Source organism: Orbicella faveolata, unplaced genomic scaffold (assembly GCF_042242905.1).
Source record: "Orbicella faveolata isolate gen_17 unplaced genomic scaffold, um_ofav_v1 contig_48, whole genome shotgun sequence".
NCBI lineage: Eukaryota > Metazoa > Cnidaria > Anthozoa > Scleractinia > Merulinidae > Orbicella > Orbicella faveolata.
The window spans coordinates 11,173,070-11,185,340 of NW_028301578.1; the positions used below are offsets into that span (position 1 = coordinate 11,173,070).

Consider the following 12,271-nt stretch of genomic DNA (forward strand, 5'->3'; position numbering starts at 1 on the left):
CAAAACGTATCGACGTCCGAAACCGTTCATGCGCAAATTTTCATGAAAATGCAAAATTGATTTTCAGATGAGAGGTTTTGCACGAAGACTCGTTTTGAAAAAGAGGCAAAAAGAAACTTGGAAATGGCCCATTAAGAATTTTTGTATCGCTTATAATTGCGGTGTACAGAGCAGAAAGCCAATGTTGATATCCATCAAGGTATTTTTCACGATCACATTTAAAGAAATTAAAGAAGTTTGTTGATGGTTTAGATAAGTGTGGTGTAAATTCTTGAGTCTCTGCCACGTTTATATTTAACCCCCCCCCCCCTCTCCCCTGGGGCTCAGGAGTTTAGTGGGTTAAGCGGTCAGTTTTGACCGTCACCTTTTCTGAAAGAGAATACAATTAATTTAACGATCAATTTAACCTGCTCCGCAACATTAAAAACATCCTGAAGAACGTGAAAAACATCCTGAGAAACTTACCTGCGATTCCGTTACCGCAATGCCGAACTGGGCAGTAATACGTCCCCAGTAACTCGTAAACGAAATACGCACCACAGTTCTTTATTCTGATATTTTGATACAAGTAACAGCAGATGTTTGAGAAGGAAAAACAGACGCTTCGAGTAACCACACCTTCAGCGACTGTAGGATGTGCACCAGAAAGCCAACCTGGATAGCGAGTACCGCAGTGACGTTCGGGCACACATTTTTCCGCCATCCGATCTCCAGCAGCTCCTTGGAAACGATACCAACCTGGTACCAGGTCATAGCGATCGCATCTATAATTGCTGGCGTTGATCACTATGTGTCCTTGAGCGCGGTCTGCTTCACTCAGGACTGTGTAATTGTTACATCCATCCACTGTAATTAAGGACACATCAGTTGGCTACAGTAACGACAAAACTGCATTTGGTAACTAAAGAGTTTTAACAAATACCAAAACCGAGTGAGTCACGAGTGATAAATGCACAGCACGCAGGAGAGTTTTAAAAAAATATCCGGATGAATGGGTATGGTGATTAAACATGGACAGTGAACGGTGAACTAGCTTTCCATCCAGGGCAAAGTGGATATCTATAAATAATTGTAGTCTGAGAAACCGAAGATAAACGTCGGCCTCGTGGACCACCATGTTTGCACACATACTTTCGCCAATCTCTGAAGCAAACACGCTAAGCTCTAGCGATTTGAATTACTCCCGACTAGCTATTCCGTTGTTTTTTAATTAAGGTACCTTTTGAGACCCCATTTATATGGTCTCAGGTGCCCAACACAAGCCTCCCCTGAGGAAACTTTATCGAGCGTTGATATGTGAAAACGTAGTCCCTGTAGGTCGAGTCAAATTTGACCCTACAGTATTATTCATAACCGCTCTTGAATAATGAAGTTGGCAAATATCCCTCTTTCTTTACGTTCCCCTCGGTCATTCGATCACAGTTGGTTTTGCCGAGTTAAATTTCACTTCTTTGATACAAATTTCTATTTTAAATCCTAAATCTAGGTATTACGTGACGCTCGCCGCGCCGAGAGTTTTCCCGGTTAAACAAGCAAAAACATTAATTTGAAGAAAAGTTGTCCCGATTGCCAGAGTTACTTTAACCTCTGAGGCGAGACAACTCGCTCACCCGAGTTGTCTCTCCCCCTGGGACGGTGTTGCGATCCTAATGTAAACGCTTGGTTGAATTTTGCAAAGAAATGAGCTAAAAGCTACCTCAGCCAGGATAACTCGGGGGAGGGTTGTCTCGGGTACCCGAGACCATATAAATTCGGTCTAAGAGGAAAAAAAGAATTCCAGTGAAACGCAAGGTTTTTTTTTTTGCTTGCTGTACAAACAAGTGCGATGTCGACTTCCCCACGTGGCTGGAATTTAATTATTTGCATTTGGCTGTTATAGCGACCTTTAGCAAACCACGACGGCAACGAGAACGAGAACGCCACCAAACAAAAGGCTTAATAAGCAGAACAATGGCTGTGCACGTCTCAGCCGTCCTCCAGAAAACAGCAACGTGAAAGGTCTAAGTTCTGTTTATTTTAGAGGACGCGAAAGACGGCGACTAATTTTTTGTATTATCAATGGCATTGAACTCTGCCATTACATATTTAGTTTGAGCAACTTCTGCCAGTAATAGGGGCACTGAACAGATCTAAACAATTGCGAAATTCCAGGGTAAAATATAGATTCACTTTTTAATAGGCGTTGTCCTCCGGGTCGCCATCGTCATTGCTTAGGCTCCCTAATTTTTGTCTCACTCTGAATGACAATGCTCAGAGACAGAGACACTAGAGAGTACGTAAGTTGTCCGGTGTTGGGGTTGAGAGAGTACACTTGGTGCCTTTTAATGACAGAGAATGACAAGAGAAAAATACCGTATTTAGTAGAAATAATGAAAGCAGATATTTAAAGAGGAAGCCACATCAGCCTTAACTGGTTTTCACGCGGGTCCTCTGTCCCGTTCGAATTGGAATTTGGAGATGTTAGTTTTTATGGAAAGAGGAAAATCGGAGAACCCGGAGAAAAACCCCAGGAGCAAGACGAGAACAAACAACAAACTCAGCCCACAAATGGCACCGGACTGGAATCGAGCCAGGGTAGGCCAGCGCTCTCACCACTGCGCCATCCCTGCACTCCAATATAAATATTGGATGTTAATGATAACGAACTAGAGGATAAGAAGGGTTGTAATATTTTTTCTAAGATGGTAAGAATTGCGTAACATGGAAGATTCTGTAAACGCATATTTTACGTACTACCGATAAGAATTATACTCAGATTGATAAGATACAGCCTTATTGTCGTTCGGAGGGCTTCAGAGTCATCTAAATTCGAAAAGTTAAGATTCCACTGAACCACCTCAATAGAATGTTTTAAACCTTGTTTGATGATTGACGATGACGATTGCTTGATGACTGATTGTTGAGTGACAAAATCAAAGAAGCAAACAAGGCAACTTACCTGCGCTGCCGTTACCACAATAACGAAAACTGCAATAAGGCGGCTTTTGTAACTCATACACGAAGAAGCCTCCAGAGTTCCTGACTCTTATATTTTTACTCCAGTAACAGCACTTGTTTGACCAATACCAGTAATAATAATAATTGTGATAACAGACTCTACGAGTGACCACACCTTCAGCGACTGTCGGGTGTGTGCCAGTAAGCCAACCTGAAGCAGTAATACCGCAGTGATTTTCGGGAACACATTTGTCCGCCATCTGATCTCCGGAAGCTCCTTGGAAACGATATCAACCTGGTACCAGGTCATAGCGATCGCATCTATAATTGCTGTTGATCACTCTGTGTCCTTGAGCGCGGTCTGTTTCACTCAGGAGTGTGAAATTTCTACATCCATCCACTGTAAGCAAGGACACATCAGTTGGCTACAGTAAGCGACAAAACAGCCTTTCTTAACTGAACAGTAGTGACAAATAACAAAACCGAGTGAGGTGCAGGTAATAAATGTAGGGCACGTAGGAGAGTTAAAAAAGATATCCTGATAAAAGGGTGTGGCGATTAAATGCTGGAGGAGTAACTTGTGGTGAGCTAGCTTTCCATCCAGGGGGAGTGGAGATCTATTAATAGTTGTAGTCTGAAAAACCGGAGATGAACGTCGGCCTGATGGGCCAACATGTTTCCACGCAGACTTTCTCGAATCTCTAATCTCTTATTCTAGTGTGTTTTTCGGTGTCGGAGCTTATTAATTTGCATTTGGTCATTATTGTTTCATTACAACGACAATAGACCATATTTGTATTCCCGGTATTGGACTGGAACTAGCTTGCAACTGAGGCTAATGCAGGGAATCTTTTCCAATGCAAATGATATTTTAATCTCTTTTTAATTATATTCCCCCGCATTAGCCTTCATCGCAAGCTAGTTCCAGTCCAATACCTAGAGTACGAATATGGCCTATTGAGAGCGTGGAACAGAAACGGTTTTCGCTTTCTTACAAGAAAGCTAAGTTTTGCGCCAAATTGTCATGGAAACCGCTGATGGGGCTGAGAGAGTAAATAACAAGGGAAAAGTACCGTGTTTCGTAGTAATAATAGTGAAGGCAGATATATGTTGGTTGCTCATGATAAAGAACTAGAGGATAGGAAAGATTCTGATATTTCTACAAATACGGTAAGAATTGTGTAACATGGAAGTTTCTCTAGACGCACAACCAATCAGATTGATAAGATACAGCTTTATTGTCATCCAGAGGCGTTCAGAGCCATCCTACATTCGAAAACTTACGGTGGCGCTCAACTACCTCTGGAGAATGTTTTTAAAGTTTGTTTGATGATTGATGATGATGATTGCTTCATGACTGATGGTTGACTGACACACTTCCAAAAGCAAACAAGGCAACTTACCTTCGCTACTGGCGTTACCACAGTAACGAAAATGGCAACGAGGCGGCTTTTGTAACTCATACACGAAGAAAGCTCCACAGTTCCTGACTCTTATATTGTTACTCAAGTAACAGCAGTTGCTCGACCTAAACCGGTTATAATCCCAGTAGTGATAACAGACTTTACGAGTGACCACACCTTCAGCGACTGTCGGGTGTGTGTCATGAAGCCAACCTGGATGTTGAGTACCGCAGTAATTCGTGGGAACACATTTGTCCGCCATCTGATCTCCTGCAGCTCCCTGGAAACGATACCAACCTGGTACCAGGTCATCTCTATCGCATCTATAACTGCTGGTGTTGACCACTATTTGTCCTTGAGCGCGGTCTGCTTCACTCAGAATTGTGTAATTTTTACATCCATCTACTGTAAATAAGGAAACATCAGTTGACTACAGTAAACGACAAAACTGCATTTCTTAACTGAACCGTAGTGACAAATAGCTAAAACAAAATGAGTCATGAGTGAAAATGACAAAAGCGATCATTTTGGATTGTTGACATCGTTCAATACGTTTGTTTTTTAACACTGACTACTTCACTCAGAACTGTGTGGTTTTTACACCCAGTTTACAGAGCCAGCCTTGCATCAAAGTCTCGGACTATGCCCGGAGCAGGGATTGATGCTCTTGGAATTAAGGCAGTGACACACCATGGATTTGAACATAATGCGTTATAATGCTTTAAAATAATTTGAATTTGCCCTCCCTTCCAAATAAGTAAGTGTACTTATGAATGCCTCGCCCGCATAGGATCGAGCCTCTCTACAAAACGATCCACTCGTGGCTTGAATCCTAACTTGATCGAAAGAAATCTCGCAGGCATTGAACTCCAGTAAAATTAAATTTCGTTCATTGAGCATGTCAAATAAATCTCTTGAAAAGAGTAAAAAATATTAGATTGGTATTCCACTCTTCACATTAGCATGTACCCCAAAGTGAAAATGATGCGCATTATTTTGCATGAAGCAAATTTTCTAAGTTTACTGTACGTAAAATAAATTGTATCCTTTTTAACTTAGACTTCTTGTTTGGCCACTAAATTCTCACTTCTCTACAAAGAAGAATAATAATACGCGTGCATCACGGTCACGTGAACGATAACCGACGTCATAAAAAATGAATGTCAGAATTTATTGAGGCAAAACCTCATCCTAGTATCACTAGAATTTTTTTTGATTATTTATTCATTCTCCCCAATAAATGTTTACAATGAGGTGTTTTAATTGAGTAACTCTGTAATAAGTATTGAATGAAATGATTGCCTCGCGCTGGCTTCGCTCGCAGGTTTTCTTTCGCGTGTGTTGAGAAATAGAGAGGTTCTGGACGCTTTACATTTTCTGAGCTTCGGCTATATTGTGATGAGACGTGCTTCGTACCGTACCGTGCGTACACTCGCGAGTAGTGTGTACTGGAATTAATGTTTATTGGCTATCAGTTGGCGTGTTGATCAATACCATCAGTCATAAATTTTTTCAAGCGACTGGTAGAGGCAATCGTGGTTGGTTAGGTTAGTGGAACTGCGAATAAAATTGGTCATTCATCGAATAGACAACTCAAAATTTCTCTTTTTCCGGTGAAAACTAGTCGACAGTATTAGGTAACCGGCTAAACTTAAGGTAGTTGTAACCATTCATCGACTTAAGAAATAGAAAACATGCACCGTGTTTCTATCCAGTTATAGAAACACCAGTGGAAGTTTGGGGGATAAACTCCAGAACGAGAAATGTTGTGGAAACACGAGCCGCAGTGTTTCCACAGCTTTTTCGAGTTCTCCCAAACTTTCACGATTGTTTCTATAACTCGATAGAAACACGGAGAACATGTAGGAGCGTACTTTGTACTGCCAATATTTAGTATAAAATAAGTTCCATCTTTGTATCTCAGTTGCAGTTTGATCTTGACGAAATCTCAACAGCAGACGAAACCGGTCGATTAATAAACTCATTTTTACAAAATCATTAATTGTTGCTGTGTGTGCCCACAAGTATTCTTATTTTAAAAAAGATCTATATATGATTGTAGTCTCATAAACCGGAGATGAACGTCGGCCTGATAGGCCGCCATGTTTGCACGCAGACTTTCTCGAATCTCTAAAGCAAACACGCTAAGCTCTAGGGATTTGAATTTAACCCAGCTAGTTATTCTAGTGTGTTTTTCGGTGTCAAAGTTTATTAATTTGCATTTTGGTCATTATTGTCTCAATGCAACGACAATTGAGAGCGTAGAACAAAAACGCTTTTCGCTTTCTTACAAGAAAGCTAAGTTTTGCGCCAAATTGTCACGGAAACCGCTGCTGGGGTCGAGAGAGTGAATAAAAAGGGAAAATTGCCTTTTCTCGTAGTAATAATGAAGGAAGATATATGTTGGTTGTTAATGATAAAGAACTAGAGGACAGAAATCATTCTGATATTTCTACAAATACGCTAAGAATTGCGGAACATGGAAGTTTCTCTAGACACACATGTTACGTAATACCAATACGAGTTGTGATCAGATTAAAAAGATACAGCTTTATTGTCATCCGCAGGAGTTCAGAGCCTCCTTACACTCGAAAAGTCAACATGGCACTGAACTACCAATGGAGAATGTTTTTAAACTTTGTTTGATGATTGATGATGATGATTGCTTCATGATTGATTGTTGACGGACACACTCAAAAAAGCAAACAAGGCAACTTACCTGCACCACTGGCGTTACCACAGTAACGAAGATCGCAACCAGGCGGCTTTTGTAGCTCATACACGAAGAAAGCCCCACAGTTCCTGACTCTTATATTGTTACTCCAGTAACAGCAGTTGGTTGACCCGTCCCAGTAATAATCCCAGTAATGATAACAGACTTTACGAGTGACCACACCTTCAGCAACTGTCGGGTGTGTGCCATTGAGCCATCCCGGACGCCGAGTACCGCAGTAATTCGTGGGAACACATTTGTCCGCCATCTGATTTCCGGCAGCTCCCTGGAAACGATACCAACCTGGTACAAGGTCATCCCTATCGCATCTATAACTGCTGGTGGTGACCACTATTTGTCCTTGAGCGCGGTCTGCTTCACTCAGGATTGTGTAATTTTTACATCCATCTACTGTATATAAGGACACATCAGTTGACTACAGTAAATGACAAAACTGCATTTCTTAACTGAACGGTAGTGACAAATAACTAAAACAAAATGAGTCATGAGTGAAAAATGACAAAAGCGATCATTTCGGATTGTTGACATTGTTCAACACCTTTTTATTTGGACACTGTCTGCTTCACTCAGAACTGTGTGGTTTTTACACCCAGTTTACAGAGCCTGCCTTGCATCAAAGTCCCGGACTATGCCCGGAGCAGGGATTGACGCTCTTGGAATTAAGTGACACACCACGAATTTGAACATAATGCGTTATAATGCTTTAAAATAATTTGAATTTGCCCTCTCTCCCAAATAAGTAACTGTACTTATAAATGTCTCGCCCGTATAGGATCGAGCCTCTCTACAAAACGATCCACTCGTGGCTTGAATCCTAACTTGATCGAAAGAAATCTCGCAGGCACTGAACTCCAGTAAAATTAAATTTCAATCATTGTGCATGTCAAATAAATTTCTTGAAAAGAGTATAAAATATTAGATTGATATTTCACTCTTCTCATTAGCATGTTACCCCAAAGTGAAAACGATGTGCATTATTGTGCATGAAGCAAATTTTCTAAGTTTACTGTACGTAAAAAAAATTGTATCCTTTTTAACTTAGACTTCTTGTTTAGCCACTAAATTCTCACTTCTCTACAAAGAAGAATAATAATACGCGTGCATCACGGTCACGTGAACGGTAACCGACGTCAGAAAAAATGAATCTCAGAATTTATTATGGGGCAAAGCCTCGACCTAGTATCACTAGAATTTTTTTTGATTTCAAGTATTTATTTATTCTCCACAATCAATGTTTACAATGAGGTGTTTTAATTGAGTAACTCTGTAATAAGTATTGAATGAAATGATTGCCTCGCGCTGGCTTCGCTCGCAGTTTTTCTTTCGCGTGTGTTGAGAAATAGAGAGGCTCTGTACGCTTTACATTTTCTGAGCTTCGGCTATATTGTGATGAGACGTGCTTCGTACCGTACCGTGCGTACTCTCGCGAGTAGTGTGTACTGGAATTTATGTTTATTGGCTATCAGTTGGCGTGTTGATCAATACCATCAGTCATAAATTTTTTCAAGCGACTGGTAGAGGCAACCGTGGTTGGCTAAGTTAGTGGAATTGCGAATAAAATCATCCATTCATCGAATAGACTAATCAAAATTTCTCTTTTTCCGGTGAAAACTAGTCGACAGTATTAGGTAACCAGTTAAACTTAAAGTAGCTGTAACCATTCATCGATTTAAGAAATAGAAAGCATGTACCGTGTTTCTATCCAGTTATAGAAACACCAGTGGAAGTTTGGGAGAAAGAGTGTAGAACGAGAAATGTTGTGGGAACACGAGCCGCAGTGTTTCCACAGCTTTTTCGAGTTCTCCCAAACTTTCACGAGTGTTTCTATAACTCGACAGAAACATGGAGGACATGTAGGAGCGTACTTTGTACTGCCAATATTTAGTATAAAATAAGTTCCATCTTTGTATCTTGTAGTTTAATCTTGACGAAGTCTCACTTGCAGACGAAACCGGTCGATTAATAAACTCAGTTGTATAAGATCATTAATTGTTGCTGCGTGCTGCCCACAAGTATTCTTACCTAAAAAAAAGATCTATAAATAATTGTAGTCTAATAAACCGGAGATGAACGTCGGCCTGATGGGCCACCATGTTTGCACGCAGACTTTCCCGAGCCTCTAAAGCAAACACGCTAAGCTCTACGGGTTTGAATTTATCCCAGCAAGTTATTCTAGTGTGTTTTTCGGTGTCGGAGTTTATTAATTTGCATTTGGTCATTATTGTCTCAATACAACGACAATTGAGAGCGTGGTACAGAAACACTTTTCGCTCTCTTACGAGAAAGCTAAGTTTTGGGCCAAATCGTCATGAAAACCGCTGCTGGGGTTAAGGTAGTGAAAAAAAGGGAAAAGTACCTTTTTTCGTCGTAAAAATGAAGGCAGATATATGTTGGTTGTTCATGATAAAGAACTAGAGGATAGAAATGATTCTGATATTTCTACGAATACGCTAAGAATTACTTAACATGGAAGTTTCTCTAGACACATATGTTACGTAATACCAATACGAGTTGTAATCAAACTAATAAGATACAGCTTTATTGTCATCCAGAGGCGTTCAGAGCCTCCTTACACTCGAAAAGTTAAGATGGCACTGAGCTACCTCTGGAGAATGTCTTTAAACTTTGTTTGATGATTGATGATGATGATTGCTTCATGATTGATTGTTGACGGACACACTCAAAAAAGCAAACAAGGCAACTTACCTGCACCACTGGCGTTACCACAGTAACGAAGATCGCAACCAGGCGGCTTTTGTAGCTCATACACGAAGAAAGCCCCACAGTTCCTGACTCTTATATTGTTACTCCAGTAACAGCAGTTGGTTGACCCGTCCCAGTAATAATCCCAGTAATGATAACAGACTTTACGAGTGACCACACCTTCAGCAACTGTCGGGTGTGTGCCATTGAGCCATCCCGGACGCCGAGTACCGCAGTAATTCGTGGGAACACATTTGTCCGCCATCTGATTTCCGGCAGCTCCCTGGAAACGATACCAACCTGGTACCAGGTCATCCCTATCGCATCTATAATTGCTGATAACTATTTGTCCTTGAGCGCGGTCTGCTTCACTCAGGACTGTGTAATTGTTACACCCATCCACTGTAAGTAAGGACAAATCAGTTGACTACAGTATAACGACAAAACTGCATTTCTTAACGAACAGTAGTGACAAATAACTAGAAGAAAATGAGTCATGAGTGAAAATGACAAAAGCGCTCATCTTGAATTGCTGGCATTGTTCAATACGTTTTGTTGAGTACGGTCTGCTTCACTCAGATTTTTGTAATTTTTACACTCAGTTTACAGAGCTAACCTCGCGTCAAATTCCCGGATTATGCCTGGGACCGGGGTTGGCGCTATCGGAATTAAGTGACTCACTATGAGGAAATTTTACAATATCCAATTTGACAAGCGCGTTTTAATGTTTTAAAAAAAATTCAATTTGCCAAATAAATATGCAAATTAACTTATAAATGTTTCGCCGGTATCGGATCGAGCCTCTCTACAACACGATACACTCTTGGCTTGAATCCTGACTTTATCGAAAGAAATCTGGCAGGCAATGAACTCCAGTATTATTACATTTCGTTCGTTGAGAATGTCATATAAATTACGTGAAAAGAATGTAAAATGTTAAATAGATATTTCACCCTTCTCATGAGCATGTTGCCCCAAAACGAAAATGATGCGCAGAAGGAAATACTACCCTTTGTGTCTGGCAATTTCACTCAATCGTCAATACCAAACTTTGGAAAGCATAATCACGCACAAATGGCACTCAGAGATGTATTCAAGTAACCACCCTTGATCTGTTATAGAGAAAGAAAATCAGTGAAATACGTGCTTGTAAAAGCAAAACAAAGGCTTTGAGCAACACAGTAGCCACACAGCATGAGTCGCGCGGACTCATGTGTCATTAAATCAACCCCACTGGCAGACGGTACAATGATCGCCACTGGGCTTATTTTCAGTATTATTTGTATGACTGAGCTTTCAAATAAGCCAAAAGTAGCCTGTACACAATTTACAAGGCTTTGCTGGGTTATTTCCTCTCGATTTATACCTAATTAATTTTGTAATACTTTCAGACCATTACGCGATGTAAATTTCACAATAAACCTCACGCAAGCAACGGAGTTTATCGGTAGATTTTGTCACATATTTCACGGTTATTCAAACAAAAACTTACATATTCCACATATCAACATTGCCCAAATCCATTCGCGATAAAAACGACGGCGAAAAAGCGTTGATATCTCTCAAAAATCGTTTTCTTGTACCTCGAAACAACTTTTCGCCATACATTTCCTTCTAGCGACTAGCAATGTTTGCCCTCTGACGATTCCAGAGTTCTTCGCGCAAACACGGGGATCTGATTACTGGCAACTCATTCATTAATTGGAATGACTCCAGAGGTCTTGGAATGACCTTACTTGATTGAAGCTGTCAAAAGGTGTCTGGTAATTTTTTTCAATTATTTCTTTTCTCATAAAATTATTCCTTTCCTCAAAGTTAATAATAGCCAGTGAGGGAATGGTTATGGAACCCGACAAGTGATAAGTTTTTGGTCGCTTTTTTGGCTATGGTTTACTTCCGATTGGGATCCGAACTAACCAACAGAAACGTTTCGGTTCATGAAAACAAAGCATATTATGCACAGTCGTGGACCTTCCAAAATAAATCTTGTCATATTTGTTTGCTAGTTTGCCTGGGCTTTCTAAACATTTCCCTCTATTAACAATGCACGGTCGGAATAGCCATTAGAGAGGCATTGTTGTCGCTGATTCAATTAACACTTGGTCAATCTACAAACCCGAACAGATTTCCGGCTGTTGTTTAAGCCGTTGTTAAACAACAGCCGGTCTGAAATCTGTTCGCAGGCTTCCTTAGCAGAGGAAAGAGATGTTAAACTGCAATGGGACAGTAGTCCCACAATAGGATTAAAGCGGTTTACAACTATGGTTGCTATTAAAAAGCAGATGAAATATCCGTAGATTTGAATAAATAACATTATTTCCCCTTTCCAAGCGACCAAAAATCAGTATCTCTCAGGCATAAATATTCGATTTCGCAACATGCTAGGAATCACCAATTCGTAAAAGTGCTCGATGAATATTTCCAACTTTGGCAATATAAGAAGGATTAAGAGAGATGAATTTGAAAAATTTAATCCAAAATTCTCACGGGTGCG

At 40.4% G+C, this 12,271-nt stretch overlaps 3 protein-coding genes across 3 annotated transcripts in view; all 3 read right to left on the reverse strand.

Annotated features, from left to right (window-relative positions):
* Positions 1-3,197, reverse strand: part of LOC149096520 (uncharacterized) — a 42,569-nt gene extending 39,372 nt beyond the window's left edge. Inside the window, exon 1 of the mRNA XM_089280697.1 lies at positions 2,939-3,197. Coding sequence (XP_089136823.1) covers positions 2,939-3,197 — 259 coding nt within the window. The remainder of the gene's footprint in view (positions 1-2,938) is intronic.
* LOC149096518 (uncharacterized) overlaps positions 1-12,271 on the reverse strand; it is an 86,185-nt gene that overhangs the window by 73,463 nt on the left and 451 nt on the right. The gene's annotated exons all lie outside the window — the stretch shown is intronic.
* On the reverse strand, positions 3,222-11,429 carry LOC149096523 (uncharacterized). Its single transcript, XM_089280700.1, has 5 exons — positions 11,270-11,429; positions 9,781-10,179; positions 7,060-7,464; positions 4,341-4,745; positions 3,222-3,337 (listed from the first exon to the last, which is right to left on the reverse strand). Exons 1-5 carry the CDS (start codon positions 11,286-11,288, stop codon positions 3,228-3,230), a joined length of 1,338 nt encoding a protein of 445 aa, XP_089136826.1. The 5' UTR covers positions 11,289-11,429; the 3' UTR covers positions 3,222-3,227.

What these genes read in the sequence shown, in the direction of transcription:
- LOC149096523 (XM_089280700.1), bottom strand. An exon ending in TGGTAACGCCAGTGGTGCAG is followed by an intron (nt 7,465 to 9,780) that starts GTAAGTTGCCTT and finishes CCTTATATACAG; the next exon opens with TAGATGGATGTAAAAATTAC. An exon ending in TGGTAACGCCAGTAGCGAAG is followed by an intron (nt 3,338 to 4,340) that starts GTAAGTTGCCTT and finishes CCTTGCTTACAG; the next exon opens with TGGATGGATGTAGAAATTTC.